General features: G+C 44.6%; 1 protein-coding gene across 1 annotated transcript in view; it reads left to right on the forward strand.

The window, feature by feature from the left end:
• PA2G4 (proliferation-associated 2G4) overlaps nucleotides 1-21,643 on the forward strand; it is a 108,664-nt gene that overhangs the window by 46,542 nt on the left and 40,479 nt on the right. The window contains exons 6-7 of the mRNA XM_085879410.1: nucleotides 13,939-14,002; nucleotides 14,644-14,722. Coding sequence (XP_085735536.1) covers nucleotides 13,939-14,002; nucleotides 14,644-14,722 — 143 coding nt within the window. The remainder of the gene's footprint in view (nucleotides 1-13,938; nucleotides 14,003-14,643; nucleotides 14,723-21,643) is intronic.

Below are 21,643 nucleotides of genomic sequence, written 5' to 3' on the forward strand. Positions count from 1 at the left end.
AATTTCTCCTTCACATTCTCCACTCACTTCAATCTTAGAACCCAGGAAGACAAAACTTTCCACTATTTCCACATGATAATCTCCTGATCTGAACACGTCGATCTTCTCAATTGACAAGATTTTAGTCTTTTATGTTTCAATAAAGACCAGTTTTTTTCACTTTCCTTCTTCATGATCTGCAGCAGTTTCATCAAGTCCTCTTTACTTTCTTCCAACGGAGTGGGATCATCAGCATACCTAAGGTTGTTGATATATTTTTTTTTCCAATCCTGACTCCAACCTCCATGTCATCCAAGTTTGATTTCCTCATGATGTACTCAACATACAGATTGAACATATATAAGGGAATAAAATGCACCCCTGTGTGACCCTTTTCCAATTCAAACCATTCTGTCTCTCCATACTCTGGTCTTACTGTAGCTTCTTGTTTAGTGTACTGGCTTCTATATTTTTGCATGCCTTTTTGAAATATTTATATTTGCCTTTTCGTAGCTTGTCATGGAAGTCTGTATTTAGCTGCTCAATGTCCTCTCTTGATGCACCTTTGGTTTTCATCTCTCTTCTTCTGTCTGCAATATTTATTACTTCTTCTGACAGCCTTTTAGCCTTCTTCTTTCTGCTTGCTTTTGGGATGTTGTTTTTGGCCTCTTCTTTTACAATGTCTTCAAACTCTTAATGCAATTCATCTGGCATTCTGTCAACCAAGTCCAGCTTGGCAAAATGTTTTAAAAAAAACCCTTTTTGTCTATTGTTTAGATATGTTTTCAAGGTCATATCAGATTGGAGTTCTTGATTATTTTTCAGAGTTCACAATTGGTCCCACAGTCTGCAACTGGCAGATAGCTGGTGGATTACATGGCACTTTTCCATCTTCTGTTGATGAGAATGTTGTTAATGAGATTTCTATGCTGCCCATCAGGTGAAGGCCATGTGTGCAGTCTGCACTTGGGTTGTTTGAACAATGTGTTTGCAATTACAAGTTCATTCTCTCCACATAACTCCAGCATTCACTCCCAGGCTCATTTCGGATACCAAGTTTGTGCTTTCCTGTAATTACTAGTGCTCCAGCTTCTCCAATTTTTGCATTCCAGTCTTCCATAATAATGAAAACATCTTCTTCAGGCACCTGTTCTCCCAGCAACTTTCCATGAAACTCCTCCACATTTTCTTCATCTGTTGTAGAAGTTGAAGCACGTATCTGAATGACTGTGCTGTTCACTGGATGTCCTTTATACCTCACTGATATTAACCTATCATTGACTGGGTTGCATCCCAGTAATGACATGGCCATCTTCATAAAACAAATTTGTGCCACTCCATTTATTTTACCGGTTCCCTGACAAGGAGGTAACACTTTGTAATCATCAGATTGAAACTGCCCCAAACCAGTCCAACCAAGTTCACTTATCCCCAAAATTTGGTTTCTTATCCTCTCCATCTCTGTGTGTGTATATGTATATGTATATATATATATATATATATATATATATATATATATATATATATATATATATGTATATGTATATATATATATATATATATATATATATATATATATATATATATATATATATATATATATATATATATATATATATATATATATATATATATCTCCTCTCTCTCCTCTCTCTCCTCTCTCTCCTCTCTCTCCTCTCTCTCTCTCTCTCTCTCTCTCCTCTCTCTCCTCTCTCTCTCTCTCTCTCTCTCTCTCTCTCTCTCTCTCTCTCTCTCTCTCTCTCTCTCTCTCTCTCTCTCTCCTCTCTCTCTCTCTCTCTCTCTCTCTCTCTCTCTCTCTCTCTCTCTCTCTCTCTCTCTCTCTCTCCTCTCTCTCTCCTCTCTCTCCTCTCTCTCTCTCTCTCTCTCTCTCTCTCTCCTCTCTCTCTCTCTCTCTCTCTCTCTCTCTCTCTCTCTCTCTCTCTCTCTCTCTCTCCTCTCTCTCTCTCTCTCTCTCTCTCTCTCTCTCTCTCTCTCTCTCTCTCTCTCTCTCTCTCTCTCTCTCTCTCCCCCCGTCCTCTCTCTCCTCTCTCTCTCCCTCTCTCCTCTCTCTCTCTCCCTCCTCTCTCTCCTCTCTCTCTCCCCTCCTCTCTCTCCTCTCTCTCCCCCCTCCTCTCTCTCTCTCTCTCCCCCCCTCCTCTCTCTCTCTCTCTCTCTCTCTCTCTCTCTCTCTCTCTCTCCCCCCTCCTCTCTCTCTCTCTCTCTCTCTCTCTCTCTCTCTCTCTCTCTCTCTCTCTCTCTCTCTCTCTCTCTCCCTCCTCTCTCTCTCTCCTCTCTCTCCCCCCTCCTCTCTCTCCTCTCTCTCCCCCCTCTCTCTCTCTCCTCTCTCTCTCCTCTCTCTCTCTCTCTCTCTCTCTCTCTCTCTCTCTCTCTCTCTCTCTCTCTCTCTCTCTCTCTCTCCTCTCTCTCTCCCCCCCTCTCTCTCTCTCCTCCCCCTCCTCCGTATTGCACCCCAAACCTAATGTTGCAAATGTTTCTTGCTGCAGGCAAAAATGCAGCATCTTGCACAAGGCAATATGAAGAGTTACTTTTTGTGAAGGCTGGTAGGATAGCCTAACGGTACGCACGATCACCTCTGAGCTGTCTAGCCTTGGATTGAATCTCAACCCAGCTATAAACTGCCATCCTCATGTTTCACAGCCAGGTTGATGCATTAATATGTGTGCCATCCCGGGGATGGATTTTACACTGGGAAATCCTTCTGCCAGCATTACCTGGTGGACGTTAGCGATCCCACACTGTTGTTTGAGCTATTGCTGGAACCCTGGCCAAATTCCTATCTTAACTGACTGCAGGAACGGCAATGACATACCTCCCAGCATTACTCTTGCCAAGGAAACTTATTCAGCAGCACCAACACTGAGAAAAGAGTATGGTAAAGCTCATAATTTGATACGAAGCTTTCATTGCATTTGACGTAACAGCAGAAACATTTGCTGAGTCAGTTGCCAGGATTTTTGAAGGAGGAATGTGTTTCCTAAAGGAGTGTCAGTGAGAGGGTGCTCCTCTGTCCTTAAAGTGGGTACGAGGGGTCCTCCCCCAGAAATATTTGGAATGTTTACAGCCTTTCTGAGGATTTTCAAGACATATCCTGGGGCATGCTGTCAAGCAAATCAATCCTATGAAGGTGGATGCCTGTTTGTTTGCAGGACGGTAATGTTTTTCTCGAGATTGAAATGATATATTGAGAATATTAAGTCAGAATTTCAACATGAAGAAATCCCACCCCCCCACTCTCCCCCCCTTCCCCCTCCTCCCATGAGACTGATGCTTCCACCAGGCCCAGGTCGAAATTCCCCAAGTTGAAATGCCATGCTCTATCAAGAAGCATTGTATGCTTGCTGGCCCATGTTCAAGGCGAAAACATAAACATGCTATAAGATGGTCATTGCAAAGTTGCGCTAACAGAATGACATTTCTTTGCTCAATTTCGATCATATCATGCCATGTGGAGAAAGGAAAAAGTTTATTTTTGAAATATGGCAAATTGAGCGACAGCAAAAGTTTCTTTTCAAAATATCAAACCAAATGCTTGATAAACTTGGGAGTAAAACCGATCTGAAAGTTGCTTAAAACAATTTTTTATTTGAGAGTGGTTAGTTAGAATGCTGTCTTTGATTCTATCGTATATAGAGCAGACAGTGGGGAGCCTGTGGGATGTGATGTTTATGTCATGTGGTTATATTTGTATATCTGTGATATCCTTGAATTATGAGCACCTTGTATTATTAAGAGATTGAAATGTTTTATCATGTGACATCAAAATCACATCCCACCGGGTCCCCGCTGTGTGTTGTGTATAGAATAAAATCATCGATAAAATTAAATAACATAATAATATATACACTACCGGTCTAAAGTTTTCGAACACCCCCATTTTCCAGTTTTTACTGAAATATAAGCAGTTCAAGTCCAGTGAATAACCTGAAATGGCACAAAGCTCAGCGATAAAATGCTTGAGGTAAAAAAAAAGTTTAGCTTTCCAAAAACTGAAAAATAATGGAAATTTCAAAGTTGTTAAAAAAGGCTCTTTTCAGGGAACAAGTAATGGGTTAGCAACTGCAGCTGTTCTGCAGCAATGGAAGTAAGTTAAGCCTTGAAAGTTGATGAAAACAATTCCGACAGGTGTCCCAACTTTTGTTGATTAGTTACAAACCCTCGGTCTGTATAAAAGCAGTGTTGGAACAGACTGTGTTGCTGCATGCTCTGAAGCATTATTTGGACAATATGCACTGCAGGAAGTAGTATATTGCTATCGTAATTGGCGAGAAAAAGACAATTAAAAAAGGAAGACAGACAGACTATGATAACCCTTAAAAGTGTAAGTCTTTCCTTTAGAAAAATTGCAAAGCAGTTAAGGTGTCAGTGAGTACAGTTTCCTACACCATCAAAAGGCTCTTGGAAACTGCAGAAAACTCTGACAGGAAGAGGTCTGACAGACCCAAAGCCACAACACAATCAGAAGATAAGTTTCTGAGAGTCAACAACTTGCGTGATAGGCAGCTCACAGGACAGCAGCTTCAAGCACAGCTTAACAATGGTCGAAGTAAGGAAGTCTCAGTTTCAACTGTGAAGAGAAGACTTCGAGCTGCAGGTTTGACAGGTCGAGTGGCAGTAAGAAAGCCATTGCTAAGATGGCAAAATAAGAAAAAGAGGCTTGCCTGGGCCATGAAGCACCGCGAGTGGACTACTGAAAACTGGAAGAAGGTCTTATGGACCGATGAATCAACATTTGAAATCTTCGCTTCATCATGCAGGGTTTTTGTATGCCCTGAATGTACGAGAAGGCAAAAGGATAGTTCCTCAGTGTGTGACACCAACTCCCAAACATGGAGGAGGAAGCGTGATGATCTTGGGCTCTTTTACTGGATCCAGTTGGTGACTTGCACAGAGTGACTGGCACCCTGAACCAAAAGGGCTATCACAGCACTTTGCAGCACCATGCAATACCCTCTGGTCTACGCCTCATATAGCATATTTCAAAAATGTATTGGGCCAGATGTGTTCTCGTGGATCAGGCATTACGTGGCTGAGGTAAGCACTCTATCAAGTGCCCTTCTAATACGTACATATGTACATACTGTGGCGAGAGCGGCCACTAGGTGGGGGAAATTACGTCGCCTCCCACCAGACTCCCGGAATTGTAGGCCGTCGCTCCGGATAATTCCGTGAACCGTTGAGCCGACCGTGGACGCCAATATCTCAACCACGTAGCGTAGGGTCTCTTTGTCTCCAACCAATTTGACCTAATTAACTACGCGATTTCGACTACCGGGGAACCACACCCTCAGTACACCTTGCCCAAACCAGACCACTCGACCGACTACCAACTGCCAACTACCTTTCCAGTTCGGATGCAGCGAGCGGATCTGCCAAGGTCGTACCGGCTCGAATTTTCAGATTATCGGGTATAAAAACCCGTCTAAACTCAGATCCGAACCATGCTGGACCAATGCAAGAAGGGACGGAAACAAACTGGGAACATTTCTACAATTGTTTTATTTACAAATAAAGAAAAGAGACAGGGCAAGAATTATCGCGGATATGCAAGCAAGATTTACAAGGATTCAAGCACTTAAACAGTTTCTACTTACAAGACGGGCCCACACACATCAGACGCACACTCAGACGGTTTATTGAAAGATCCTCGCAGCCAGAGAGGGAGAGACGAGCTGGGGGTCGCAGTTCATGTGGGTACCTGCACGTTGAAGGGAGGGAGTGCTCCGCAGTGCGGCACCTGCCAATAGTCGTGCAGCTCGGCCCACGGTCACACACGTGGGGCTCGTGCCCACGGAAGAACTCGAGACGAGTGGTCGGAGTCCCAGGGCGGGAATCAGGGTCATGGACAAGACCCAGCAAAGCTCCAACGAACGCCCCATGCAGAACTCTCTCGGCAACAACCAACGAACCCCTTCACAACTCTCCGCAGCAACAACCAACGAACCCCTTCAGAACTCAGAACTCTCTCAGCACTCAAACCTCCCAGCCAAGGGCCAACAAACTTCTTCAGAACCAACGAACTCTCTGCTGAGGATGGCGTCAACTTTTTTTGACCTCCCTGAATGGGGTGGAGCTCGGTGGAACAGACGTCACTGTCTGCCCTGATTGGACGGGGCTCCCATGGGTCCGCCCTTTCTGGGCGGGGTTTCGGCCATGCGGGGAAAACCCCACCCCCACTCCATGCGTGCCCATACTCGTCAAAAAGAAGTTACAAAGTTTGTGGAAGTCGAGAAGGAACTGCCAGAGATTCTGCCTCGGACAGCGAGTCGCCGGTTCGGCGAATGAAGCGCTTGTTCAGTAGCAGGTAGTTGGTTTGTTTGTGGGAAGATTTAATAACCTAATTAAAAGAAATCACAACACACGCCTTTGATTCTCCCACTCGACAAAAGGAAAGGACCTGTCTCACATGTACTTAATGGGATAACTGACTTTTGGGACACTTGTATGTTTGAATGCAAATGGTTTCCAGATCCGTAACAATACATTTACCTCTGGCACGGAAGGTGAAGGAGGTTATGTTTTCACCACCGTTTGTATGTTTGTATACAGTCATATCTCAAAAGGTTTTGGACGGATTCGGATGAAATTGGGTGTGTGACAAGGCCAAACTGATTCGATTTTGGTGAATATACGGATCCGGATCCGGATCCGACTACTAGAATTTTTTCAGTGATTCTTCACCATTAAGAGATGGGGCTACCGCTAAACCGATATATTGCACGATATCTCAAAGATGTGGACAGATTCAGGTGAAACCTTGTCGATAGGTTGGGTTTGTGGCTCGGACAAATTGATTCGATTTTGGTGAACATCCGAATCCGGATACGAGACTTATTTAATTTCTAAAATGATTCTTCACCATTGATAGATGGGGCTAAAACGATAGATTTATTGGGCTTGTTATATTCTATTGGATCAGGCATTGTGTGGTGGAGGTATGCGCTCTACCGAGTGCCCTTCTCGTTATTTATTTTTATGTATTTATTTATTTTAAATCTTAATACCTCCTTTCTTTTATTTTATTTTATTTATTTATTTTTATTTTTATTTTTGTATACCTTGTCGAGGCTCGTATGAGAGCGAACACACAACGCACAGCAAGGGGGGTATGAGACAAGAGGGGTGGGAGTGGGAAGGACAAAACAGTGGGGAACAGATACATTAGGAGTTCTGTGGAAGGGAGAGGGATGGGGCTGGTTGGATTATCGGGGGTAGAATAGATCGAGGATTTGGATGGGGGATGATAGGTGGTGGTGAACAGCTGTTTTGAAGGCCTGGAGGGAAGAATGGGATTAAAGAGTGAGGGAGTTTCTTCCAAAGGTGGGGAAAAAGATGAATGAAAGAGTGAAGGTGAGCAGTGATTGGTGATTTTGCTAGTTTACCAGAAGGGGTTTTTTGGCGGACCTTGAACGCCCTGCGGATATGTGGTTGGGACAAATCGCAGAGAGAGCGGGGGGGGGAGGGGCGAGGCTGGAGAGGAGACGGTGGAAGACAGAAAGACCACCGACCATCCTGCGGTGAGAGAGTGAGAGGCCCAAAGACTCAGCCTCATTGCGGGAAATGCCAATGATCCGAAATGCCTTGGTTTCCACAGCGTGAAGCCGAGAAAGATGAGAGGCAGGAGCACCAGCCCAGGTGGGAGAGCAGTACTCCATCTGTCTGTGGACGAAAGCTTTGTATATGGTCAGGAGCTCAGGTGGGCTGAGGAAGGACTTTGCACGATTGAGGATTCCCATTCGGTGACTGGCTTTGGAGGCCCGGTTGGAAATGTTGCTTTCCCAGGAAAGATCATGGCAAATAGTGAGACCCAGAAGCTTGAAAGAAAGGACTTCTTCCAGAGGGTTGTTGAGAAAGTGGATGGGGGGGGCGGGGGTTCCAAACGGTCCTTTCAGAGAGACATAGTGAGAGTGTGAGATTTGTCCGGATTGAAAGACATGTTCCACGTGTTGGACCAGTTTGTGATTTTACCCAGATCTGCAGTGAGCGAAGAAGCTGCTGCTTCCCCGTCTGAGGGATGACCAATCGTACAGCAGAGGGTGGAGTCGTCAGCAAAGAGATAGAGGATTTTACAGAGAGTCGGAGAGTTCATTGATGAAAACCAGAAAAAGAATAGGGCCCAGAACGCTGCCTTGAGGAACTTCAGCCTGGACAGTAAGAGGGGATGAAAGAACTCGATTTCGAGCCACACGTTGACTGCGACAGGAGAAGTCTGCGAGCCATGAGTGGAGATGGCCTTGGATACCATTGGAAGAGAGTTTGGTGAGCAGGGCAGGCTGACAGACCATGTCAAAAGCATGCGATATGTCTCGGGATATGGTGATGTCGTATATACAGTCATGCGCCGCTTAACGATGTTCCGGGCAACGACGGATCACATATACGACAGGTCTGCATGCTCTGAAAAAAAAAAAAATGAAAAAAAAATGTTGCTGAAAAATTCCTGTCGCCGAGTGATGTAACGTCGTATAAAAATAGCACATACAATTATGTACACTCAACAGAACATAATACCTCATAATGATAATATACAACGACCGTGTGGCCCTGTTATAATGCGATCGTTGAGGTCCATAAAATGTCATCGTTAAAAAAACAGGGTCGTGCTAAATCGGGATTCAAGGAAATCGGCTTTCAAACTGAACCAATGTTTCCACGTTTACCTTCGAGCAAGTAAATTACCTTTAAATTGAAGAATTCCACGAATAAATCGTTGTTGTTCGTCAATTAAAACACACAATTATTTTTAGTGAAGCTTTTTATGTTGTTAAAACAATCGCATTGTTCCGAAAGTATATCACAATTGACAGGTGCTCGTTTATTCATTTGTAAATTAGAACATCGATGCAATGATTACGGATTTATAAAATCCAAACGCTATTTATTCACCTTTCTATAATCGATGCGAGAGGAGGTTGTAAGCTGCTGCAAACAACACTGATGGCCATCATGAACTACACAAAGGTAAATCTAACGTGTCTTCTGTCTTGGATGTGTGTTACAATTGCCGACAGTATTCAGTACAGTAACATGCTGTACAGGTTTGTATCCGAGGAACAATAGGCTACACCATATAGCTTAGGTGTCTAGGTTTGTGTAAGTATGATGTTCGAAAACGAAAATGAAAAAAAAAAAGAAAACGATGTTCGCACAACGACGACGTCGCTTAACGACGCGTTTCTCAGAACGTAACCCCGTGGTTAAGTGGCGCATGACTGTATTTGAATTTTTTTCGCTAATTCTGCTTCTTTTTTTTTTCTCCTTCATCAGTTTCTGTATGAATGAAAATTCATAGATGATAAGAAAATTGTCTTCTCGGAGGGTGCTGCAATTCCCACCCATAGGAATACCCTTAAGCTGTTGAAACATTATCCAACAAAAGACACAAAAGTATAAAATAAAATTAACAACATCCTCAAACTTCTGCTTTTCAAAACAATGAAAACTTGAGCATTTATTTTTAGCAAAGAATGCTCTATCAAACCTGACACATTAAAACTTATTAAAAGAGTTTAAAAAAAACGTCATCAATCACATTGAAGATTGAATCCCTCACAAGTACTAAATCCAAATTAGTATATGAAGTTGAAAAATCAAAACTTCAACTGACGATATTGAGGCATTTAATCCTATCAAAGAACTCCAAAGGAGAATTAATGTTCCAGAAAGTTAAAACCAGAATTCTTATCAATTGCTAAACAATATTTCCTGAACTGTTCCCTAATAACTTGAAGCCTGAGTTAACGATAACCAATAACTGTTTGGTGGAACACTGCCTGGCACTCGCAACAAACCTCTACATGTCCGGGTTCTTATATTATGAAGCTTAGGGATCCAGAAAAGCCGAGTAATACAAAGATTTACCTCTTTACATTTAATACTGAAATTATTAACTCAAACTTTCTGATGTCTTGAGATATTATCTTGGAGTGAACTTATGACGATGAACATATGTGCTATTTCTTATACGAGTGAAAATATCCATATCAATGCCTAACTCTCTTCATAAAACCTCCGCACAAAACTTTTCACAAACCACAGCAAAATTATTTGCAGCCTTATCCGCTGGAGCTTTTATGTAGCTATCATGGAGATCATGAATGTCTTTACGAATACTCTGCTTGTTCAACCCTGGTTTAGACTGACCCAGTGAAAGCAAGCCCCAATTACAAAAAACCTTAATCCTCTTATCCAGGATTTCCACAACTCTGTTAAACCATGAATTAAAACTGTTTACAGTTAACTTGAACTTGGTGCACATTTTCTTAACAAAATTAGAGACAGAATCCCCAATTGAAGACCGAATGCAGCTCCAAGGTTGAGGTACTGGTTCCCTATATTTTGCTCTGATTTTCATCAGATCCATAATTTCACTATTACTGATTCAAATTCCCAGAAAAATATATATATATATATATATATATATATATATATATATATATATATATATATATATATATATATATATATATATATATATATATATATATATATATACATATATATATATATGTATATGTGTTGTTACGGCTGTGGAAATTCGCAGAACACCATGAAGGTCCTGAGTTCAGTTAGATCGATAAGTCTGTGTTCAGTTAGATTTCCCCGCCGTTGTTTAATGGGGATTATTCGTGTCACAGGGCTGTGATCTTTGAGATAGCCGTTTTTCTTTCACTGTCGTTATTTTGGACCACCACCACCAACATCGCTCTCAAACAACGGCTTCAGACCCACCGTCCTTCCACCACCACAACCACACGCGCCTCTCAACAAACCATGCCATCCTGATCACCAACGCGTTTCCACCTCGGCACACAGTTGCTCGAGGCCTGGCCTTCGTCGAGGGAAAGCAGGCGGCCCCCGTTCCCCCCCCCCTCCCCCGGACGAATGGCGCCACCACAGTGAATTCCGCCCGGCGTGTGGAGGAAGACAACCACAGCGGCGAGGGAGCGCCCCCGATTTGGCGGGAAAACTCTTCGTTCGGGAAGGTTCCCGCAAGTTCTGGAAGGAGGGCGGGGCGAGAGCGGAAGGCGGGGCGTGAGTAATAAAAAGGGCGTACGGAGCGTTCGTTCTCTCTCTCAGGCGTTTGTTCTCTCTCTCGGTGGTTGCTGGAGTTGTCGTGGCCGCTGGACGCCGCGGAAGGACCTGGGCTGCTTCTGCCGGAGCCGAGTGAAGATCGGGACTCGTGTCCGAGTGGGGAGCTGGGAGCAGCCAGTCAGCGGAGGTCCGGGCGTCACGAAAGAGACGCGAGCTGGAGGAGCAGCCTTACCTGCTTTGTCGCACAAACCGCGCGCTCGTGTGGAGAGAGCCAGAGAGAGAGCTCGCCGGCCACTGAGCAGGGCGTGGGCTCAACCGCGGCTACGCCAGCCGCCGTAGGGAAGGAGCATCGCGGGTCGCCCAAGCCAGTGACCACGCGGGTGCAGGTAACCTGCAACGGTCTCGTGGGACTCATACGGTCTGCCAAGTCCCACGCCATAAAGACCCAAGAGGTCCACTCTGACCCCATTGCCTTTGATGGGGTCTTTCCTGCTTTTCTTTTAACGATTGTTGTGGCGCCGTGTCTTGCGAAGTAAAACTGTGTAAGTGACTGTACATTGATAATTGCTTATAGTCGGTTGTGGTGTTTTTACCTTGCTCGTGTCTTGTCCCCTTCCCCCATTGACTGCATGATTGTTTGTATATGTGCATCTGTGTAGTAAATAAATGTGCTTGTGCGAATGTTAACCCGTTTGTCACGTCATTTTTCCCCCATTGAAATGCCATCTTGTATTGCGGAATATTAGTTGGTTTTTAAATAACCGATAAATAGAATCGGGTCCGGCGATAATACCCCCTCGGTTATCCCAGAACGGAACGGACCGCATAAGCGGTTCGTGTCCAAGCAGACCTTCGCCGAGGTACGGTCCCTCAGTTGGTTACCCGTGCGGGTACTTAGGTATATCGATATTCGGCGATTGACCCTATTTCGCGCAGGTAGAATACGGACTGGGCTGTGGTGGGATTAAAAACCCACCCATGACTGGTTTCTGGCGTTGTTCCAGAAAGTCACGACTGAATTGCTCGTTCGGTGGGCGAACCGGCCGCTATTAGTTAACGCGGTCGTTCGCACGCTGGGCGGGCGGAGATTCGTAACGATATATATATATATATATATATATATATATATATATATATATATATATATATATATATATATATATATATATATATATATATATATATATATATATATATATATATACACATACATACATATCTCGTTAAGCAGTTGGTCGCGTATGTGTGTCCGTATCCCATACACACGCACGCGTACATATGACCTACGGGTCTGCATCTTGTTATTCCCTTTTCTCTGCTACTGCTTGTCGGATTGTCAATTTTCACCATGGATTGAAACCTGGCTCTTGTCCCATTGGCAATAAGTGATTTTTTTTTTTTTTTTTTGTGATTGTCATCGGTGTCTTAGTTACGCCATAATTGCCAAGAATTATGACATAACTAACCCTAACCCTGACTGTTTTGGCAACACAATCACTCTCTAAAGAAAGAGTGTGAAATGGTACATCAAAATAAATTAAAAACAATCTTTCGTTGAAAAATATTTAGCTCACCATACTTTTTTTTTTTTTTTTTTTTTTTTTTTTTTTGCGCCTACAACAATGTGCGTAACTGCTAATTCCCCCTTTAAACAAGATGGTTTTTGATATTTTTCCATTTTATTGATATCCCATCCACTCATATTGGTCTGTGCATCTTCAAGTAGCATGTACATGTATATGTATACATGTATACATATACGTATATATCTACATAATAATAAATGTAATTTTCTGTGTGAAACACCAATCACACCAAAACAACTGGGCCAATTGCCACCAAACTTTGCACATTCACCAAGTTCGACCTCTTGGTGAACATGGGCTACTTGGTTGTTTTGTTGTTTTTTTTAATGACAATTAATAATAATATCTCTAAATTTAGTTCTAAATTGTATTATGCCGGTTTGTGGGCATGGCCTCAACGTCTCTGGCTATCATTGGTTTGAACTCGCATATTATGTCACATTTTGTGTCATTATGTCCTGGCTAGCCATAATCCTAGCTTCCCATATCTTTACTTATTGTTAATATAATTTATGCATCATAATTTGCTATTTTGGTACATAACTACCCCAAACTTAACTTACCGAAAGTAAATATGAGGGAACGTCTTAACTAGTAGGTAGAGCAAGTACGAGTACAGTACTATACAACACTGCTCTATGAACGCATGTAAACGTTAATAACAAATGACTCAAGGTTATGATGCATCAATAATATTTAGGGAATTGCAGCAAGAATGGCTGGACTCACCAAAGTTTGGGTTAGTTATATTCATTTGGAGTTTTGTCCTTTTCAACAGTTTCTTTTACGTGTTGAGCAATCGTGTGGGCAATTCATTTTGACTGCAAATTGCCGGGGTGTTTGTGTTCGGTTGGAAAGGCTCTATGGCTGGAGTTTGAGCCTTTTTACCACCCCTCAGGGTTGTGGAGTTCAACCGTTATTGATCTGGTCCAGCCACGTCCCCGACACCCACACCGGCACTTCTCCTGCCCCTCCCTCACCCCAGCACTTCTCCTGCCCCTGCCTAGGTCCTCTCACTCCCCCCCCCAACCCCTCAATATTTTATTTCTCCCAAGCAATGCCAGATACGTGTGTGTGTGTGTGTGTGTGTGTGTGTGTGTGTGTGTGTGTGTGTGTGTGTGTGTGTGTGTGTGTGTGTGTGTGTGTGTGTGTGTGTGTGTGTGTGTGTGTGTGTTTTTGTGTGTGTTTTTGTGTGTGTTTGTGTGTGTTTGTGTTTGTGTTTTTAAAAAGCCCCATAAACATGAGTAACTAAGTAATCTGGTAAAACACCACTCACCATTTAGTGTTCAGACATGCTTGGCCTTTTTCTTTCTTGCCACAGAACACAAGTGTCACACAGACATGGAACAAAATTGGAAGTGCTTTCAATTGTACTCCTATTGAAGGTAAATTCCTTATTTTCATATTTATCTCTGCCCACCTAAGGTGGACAGAGGTTGTGTTTTCAATGTTGTCTGTCTGTGTGCAGAATATCTCAAGAAGTTATGTCTGGATTAGGATGAAATTTTGTGGACATGTTGGGTATGTGACATTGACAAATTGATTAGATTTTGTTGAAGATCTGGATCCAGATCTGATAATTTTTTTAAGTGTTTCTTCACCATTGAGTGATTGGGCTAACACCTATATATGACACGATATATCAAAAAATTATGAACAGTTTCGGATGAAACTTTATGCATGAGTTGGGTATGTGACAGACAAATTGATTTTATTTTGGTGAACATCCAAATGTGTATCTGGATTTGTTTAATTATTAAAGTGATTCTTCACCATTGAGAGATAGAGCCTAAAACGATATATAGCACTATTAAAAAAAATTATTGGGCCCATTATGTTCGACTGGATCAGGCATTGTTTCGTGGAGTTTATGTGCTCTATCGAGTGCTCTTCTCGGTGGAGAGCTTTGTTTTTGTTTTATCTTCGAAGCACATGTTTTGCTCAATTGATATGGCCTGCATTAATGATGGATTGAAAGTTATGATTGGAGATGTTAACAAATAATATTGTCTCTTGTTTTTTTTAGGCATGCTTTCTCATCAGTTGAAGCAACATGTCATTGATGGTGAAAAAACAATAATCCAAAACCCAACAGACCAGCAAAAGTAAGCGCAATATGTGTCACAGATGTTTATGATAGCTTCCTTGAAAACCAGCACCCTTTTTCTTGTGGGAGGCAATAATGTAGGATAAAAATCGTGAAAATATATTTATAATGTCTGACTACACGTATACATGTCTTGTTGCCCAAGAGTTACATTAACATCAATACATGGTAAAAATTTGAAAGCAAAAAGGGCTGTTAATAATAATAGTAATAATAATGTTGCTACAGCTTTCGAGCCCTCTTTGTTGCCTGGTACGAATCCTGGTGAACCGAGTCAAAATGGTCATGCTGGCTGACTTCAGTCATCCCGGGCCAGTTTACGTGTCTATCTACCACCATACTGTGTTTGGTTAGACAACTGAACCAGTATACATACCATGTTGATTTAGTGCCGTGTAGCTGATCGATGCGCACGGCCTTGTCATAGGAGCTTCAGTCGTGGCAAAAAATATTGGTACCCTTGCACTTTTTTCAAATAACGCACCATTTTGTCCAGAAAATTGTTGAAATTACAAAATATTTTGGTTTACAGTGGAACAAAACAAAAAATGCTGAAAAAAAATTAATAAATATCGTAGCTTATTCCACACAGAAATACGAAAATGGCCCCAAACAATATTATTAGCACCTTTTAGAGATTGTGAGAAATAATTAGATTTCAAGCAGGTGATTCCCCTTTACTTTGGAATTGAACTCACCTGTGGTGAGTTGCCGGTGCCTGCAATGTAAAAATTACCCATTCAACCAGTTTGAATGGAGAGAAGAAGCCATTCTGCTGTTTTGTGTCACTGTGTGGACTGTAATGACTACGGAGAAAAGAAGGAAAACCAGAGAATTGTCTGAGGTCGTCAGACACAAGATTGTCGCCAAGCATGGACAATCAAGGCCACAAGTCCATCTCCAGAATCTTTGGTGTTCCTGTGTCCACCGTACACAATGTTGTCAGGAAGTTTAAGCCCCATGACACTGCAGCCAACTTCCCTGGATATTCGTACTCGTTTGTCCTTTATCACCCCCCCAAAAAAGTCAGTTTTGTATTTCGATTGATTTTCAATTTTGATTGACTTCCAGACAGGCAGGCAAACTAAAATGATTACCTCACTCTGCATGTTTGTTCGGGAGGAGATTCCATACAATTAGTCAAATTCAGAGCCAAATTATTGGTAAATTGCAGGTTCATATTCAAATGAAGTAGTTCCTCGATCATAAACTGACAGACAGAATGAAAAATCACTCAGAGTGACAACTTGGCAAAATAGCACAAAGTAGAATGGCATTTGGTATACAGAGCGCATACCTCTGCCAGGTGGAACAGTTCAGGTTTTGTATCCCACTGATGGGCTGGATCCGAACCAAAATCCAATCCGCTTATTCTTGTCACCTATTCAACTTATCCATGTTGTTTAGTCACAAGTTGGCCACAACTTTTTGAGATGTGGTGATGTATTTAATTTTTGGCCTGAACTATCAGTTTTAGAAATTAGGCCTGTGTTGACATTTTGACCTGAAAATTAATATGTGGTTGCATTCAGTGACCTGACATGAAAATGCTCTTCAAATTTCAAGTCAATCTGATGAAAATTGAGGATTTTAGAAAATTTGGCCCATATTAGCCTATGTCAATCTTTTGGCCTATGTTTACCTCAAAATTAGTAGGTGGTTGAATTCACTGACCTGATATACAAATCCTGTTCAAATTTCGAGTCAATCGGATGAAAATTGAGGATTTTAGAAAATTTGGCTCAAATTGGCCGATGTAGACCTTTTAGGTCGACCGTATTTTACGAAACTTCAATGATGGAACGTCACAGCATCGGTGACATTAATCTCTGAAAATTTTAGAACAATCGGTTGAGCGGTTTGGGCTGGAGGCGAGCGGACAGACAAACACACAAGCAACTAGAGGCGATCAACATACTTGTCAAAAATTCTTATTTTTTTTGTTGTTGTTGCCAAGTAATGAACTAATTGCTTAACCCTGCCTTGTGCTACTTGTGCGGGGTAATGAGTTGCAGATGATGTTGCAAGTATAACTATACTTCCTGTGTAACACCTGCATGGATATTGTTACGAATTTTGGCCCGTCCGGCATGCGATCGGCCACGTAACTCCAATCGTGACTCGTCGCCCACCGGAACGGACAATTCAGTCGTGACCCTCTTGGAACTACCGCTAAGGAGCTAGCGACGGGTGGGGGTTTAACCTCACCACAACCCAGTCGGCATTCTAACCGCGCGAAAATAGGGTGAATCGCCGAATGTCGATATACCTAAGTACCCGCGTGGGTAGCGTACCGAGGAGTTGTACCATGCCGCAGGTCGACTCCGGACACGAACCGCTGAAGCGGCTCGTTCCATGCTGCAGGTGCAACCGAGCGGAGTTATCGTCGACCTCGACGGTTCAGATTATTTATTGGGTGTCGACACCCACTACCAATCCCTTACATGATGCAAGATGGAACTTTCAACCGAAGGAAAGGACGCAACGAAACGGGAAACAATTTGACAAGCACTTTTATTCACACTCAGACAAGCACGTATTCACAGCCATACATTAATGCACATATCACAATACGCAGCAAAAACAGCAAGAACAATACGCAGAGTTACTACCGAATATAGCAATGTACAAGCACTTGTACGGGTTTACTTAATAGACTGGCGCCACACACACATTTGCACCAAAAGCAAAGAAAACACAAGCCACCCTCACAGGCAAGGAGGCAGACAGGTCCGTGGACCAAATGAACGTGGGACCTGGGTGATCGGCCAGGTCCACGAGACCGAAGGGGTCTTACCCACGCCCTCGTGGAGCAATGGCGGGCTCGCCGCAATGTCCGCATAACGCGCTTGACTCCGTGCCCCTGGTATGGTCGGTGAGCTCCTCCAGGCGTGCGTTGCGCAGGCACGTGTTGGTCGGCACCACGGTTGGGTTGGGGAACGGACGGGGTTACTGGTGCTATCTCAGCGCGGATGGGGGGGGGGAATTGTTGATGCTCGGGGTTGGGAGAGGGGAATGGCGGACGCTCCGTTCCGCTAGCGGGGTCCCAGGACCGCACCAACTCTGGCGAACTCTCGCCTCTGAGCCCTCGTCCGCGTCCCTGCTTCACGCCGCGACTCGTCCCTCGACCTCACCTCCGAGCTCCGTCCCCTTCGCCGTCCGATCCCCGCAAACACGCCTCAGACCCCATGACTTCCGACCAGCGCCACTTTCTGCACCCCTTTCTTCACACTTTTCTGCACACCTTTCTCCACTCCTTTCTCCACACACGAGCTGCGTTGTTCTCGCGTCTTTATAGACCGGGGGAGGAGCTCGTATGCAGATTCGCGGATCAAAACGCGCTTGGAGGCGGGGCCACACTGCCCGACGCTCGCCCATTGGACGGAGCAAAAGGGGCGTGAGCCTCTCCTGATCTGTTTTCCTCTCCTAAAAGGAACGCATTCACAGCGGGTTCGGAGGCAGGGCCATGCCACCCGATGCTCAGTCATTGGATGGAAGAAAAGGGGCGTGAAGCCTTCCTGATCCGTTTTCCTCTCCCGAAAGGAACCATGTGCACTCGTGGCTTGACGCGTTCGACAACAATTACCGAATGGGCCCTGGACAGCACGACGTTCGGTGTTGACTGGTGGTGTGGTTGATGGTTGTGGAAGGAGAAAGGCGAACGTGGTGGGGGGTTCGCTGTGATGGTTTGGTTGGTGGCGGGTGTCGTTTGGGAATGGTGGTGAAGCGATGTTTGCGGGATAGAGTTGTGGAGGTAAAGAGGCGAAGGTGGTGGTGTTTGAGTTGTTGGCGGCTTAATGGTCCAAAATAACGATAGAGAAAGAAAAATGGCTAACTCAAAGCGTCGCAGCCCGGATGAATCACATATTTCCTCTAAACAACAGGTGTGGACGAACTACACATGAACTTAGCGTCATAACTGATCTAAGGACCCTTTATGGAGTATTGCGAATTTCCACAGCCGTAACACTGCCCTCCCCTTTTTACAGACTCGTCCCGAGTCGTCGAATTTTCGTGTGCCATCATGTGTAGTTCTCCCCTAGTACATTTTACCTTCGGATCCCTGAGTGCGACATTCAGTGTATTCGTGTCCCCAAAATAAATAACCTACGGGCTGAGTAACTAACTGAACAAACCCACTCATACAGCCGACTTAAATAAATTACCGGCGCTAAGACATACATGTCGGGGGCGCACTCATATACAATACACAACTTAACAACTTAACCTTACAAATCTTACACTAAACCATGGCCCAGGATCAATGGACTCTGCAAAGAGAAAAGTTAGCAGGGAGCCAGGCTGCTCGCACGCAGTCTCTGGCTCATGTAATGCAGGTGACAGGGAACGTGGCCAGCTGCTCACTCGCAGTCCAAGGCCTCCCCCTTTGAAATGAGCGCAGTGAACCACAACGGTGCATGGGCTGCACAAACGCAGTCTCCGTGCCAGCTCAAGTGGCACACGCAACGAACGCAACTGCGCATGAGCTGCGCAACGCAGTCTCCGTGCCAGCTCAATTGGCACACGCAATGGACGCAAACACGGTGCACGGGCCGCCACTGCAAGCCCGTGTTGTAGCTGCCGACAGGGCAGTCCTCACAAACTGCGCGACGATCCTGGCGCACATGGCAATGAACTCGGGGGGGGTGGGGGGGAATGCCAATCAGAACGGGGCAAAATGAAACGAGGGCAGCAGGCATGGATGGCAAAGCAGGGCCGCTGTAGCAAACACAGCCAGCAGACGATCCGACCGGCACAGGCCTTGCAGTAAACAGCCACCCGATGAAGTTGGACAACCTTTGCCTTTCAGTGGAGGTTGTTGGAGGGAGTGCGGTGGTGCTGGCCACTCGGAAGGCGGGCTCGGACCGACCTACTGTATCCCTCCCAACCGATCGCCTTTGCCTGTCTCTGTCCATACCCACCCCCTTAATTTGTCAAAAACCAATTTAGCCCCAACTTATTTTTTTTGCAAAAACGAAGTTTTTGCAAGATATGTTAGTCAGCTTGTATGTTTTTTTTTTTTGTTTGTTTGTTTGTTTTTTGTTGTTATCTTGCCAAAATGAAGTTTTTGCAAGATATGTTAGTCAGCTTGTATGTTTGTTTGTCTGTAATCACGTATAAAAAATTCTGCAGAGCACAGTTATCAATGGAAATTTTTGTAACTTCGCATATCAGAGGCCTATAGAGGTCCCTTTCAGCGCATAAAATTTTGAAGGTCAAAGGTCAAGGTCACTTTGTCACAAATCAGGGGAGTTGAGGAAACCCTTATTTTTTGAGTAATTTTGATCAGATCGTCTTCAAACTTCATGGGAATATAGTTCCTGGTCTGGCGCTCAGCTGATTAATTTTTGGTGGCGATTGGCATTGACCTTCATGGTTAGCGCCTGACGTCAAACATATTTGACCCCAAGGTCAAATTTTCAAGTTTTAGGAACCATATTGTGTAGTACCTCAAATTGAACACCTCGATGAGTGCTTTCTAGATATGTCAAGCTTGAGACATTATGACGTCATTTGGTGACGTTATGAGGCAAACGCATATTTTTCATGGTTACTCTGTAGAACGATTCTCATCGGAATCTCTCGTAGGCAGATATTCCTCAAGGAGTCGCTCCTGGTGGATAGCAGCTCTGTTCACCTCAGTGTGACCTTAAAGAAGTCACACGTGGTCACCTTTTGGCAAGATACGGGTCACCCTGCAGGTGACATTGGTTTATTTTTATTTTTATCTTCACTTCCCCACTATTATAACTCATCCCCTAACCCCCTTTACTGTCATTGTTCGGCTAACCTATCATGTCACCGAGCCAACTCCCAACCCCTACGTTCCCTTCCTGGAGGGGAATAAGGGAGAGCTCGCGTCCTGTGTCGAGGCCCAACTCAAGCCTCAGGATGGCCTCCTCGGAGTTCAGCGATCTTCACCCAAAGTGGGTCCAGCGGCCCACAACGAGAGTGAAGGGACGGATGGTGCGGAGGGTACACTTCCTATCTACCCTATCCATTTAACTTTTGAACTACCCCATGGCTTTCAACAAGCACCTCTCGCTTAAACTATTGGTTCTAACAACCAGGATTCCCGTCGCCTGTGTTGGTGTCCTCACAATTTTGGGCCTTGCCCCCCAAATTTCCGCCCATGCCCTCACACGGTTTCGTGGCTGGGACGTGTGGCTCCCTTGGCAGGCACTACCCTCTGCCAATTCCCCAACGATGGCACCCCCGGGCACTACACTGCCTCCGAGCCTACCAGCTCCCTAAACACCGGGGAGTGCCCTCCGTGGCGACTCCCCTGAAACGCTCACGTGGCAGGCTGGCTTCCCGGGCCCCTTTCCGAGGGTCACCCGTGCCCACGACACCTGCCCACGCGGCCAATGGCGCCCCGGGCCCCCTATGCTATCCCGGCCCCCCATGGGCCCTTGGCCTACCACGGCCGACTAGCCTGGTGCCTGGGGTACCCACTCAGCGATACTCACCGTTCGTAGCCACGCTCCCAGCCAGTCAACAGGGCTCCTGCACCTCTCCAAACGGGTTTCGAGCCTACACTCCCACCAACAGCAAAACAACATCCATTTTCCAATTTGTCTTACCCAGCTAACTCACTCTACACTGACCCCGGTTTCCCTTGGGCGGGAATCACTCCTCCCCCCAATCACTCATCGCACCATGCATTCCACATTCGCTCCATAGTCCATGAGGCCGAGCCCAAAATTTTGGTCATTGGTACCAAACAAAGTGCCCTGTTCGAGTCGTTTTTTTTTGTTTTTTTTTGTAAAGATGGGTCCCCTGGGGTATCAAAATCACTTGATAGCAAGGAAATATCGGTAGCTTATATCGTGTAATGGCACTGTTTATACGCGACCCCCTCTTGCACAAAATCGAAGATTTTCGATAATTTTTATACACCATGGATTTGAGTTGGGAG

This window comes from Eptatretus burgeri, chromosome 4 (assembly GCF_056783735.1).
Source record: "Eptatretus burgeri isolate ZD-2024b chromosome 4, Ebu_testis_v1, whole genome shotgun sequence".
Taxonomy (NCBI): domain Eukaryota; kingdom Metazoa; phylum Chordata; class Myxini; order Myxiniformes; family Myxinidae; genus Eptatretus; species Eptatretus burgeri.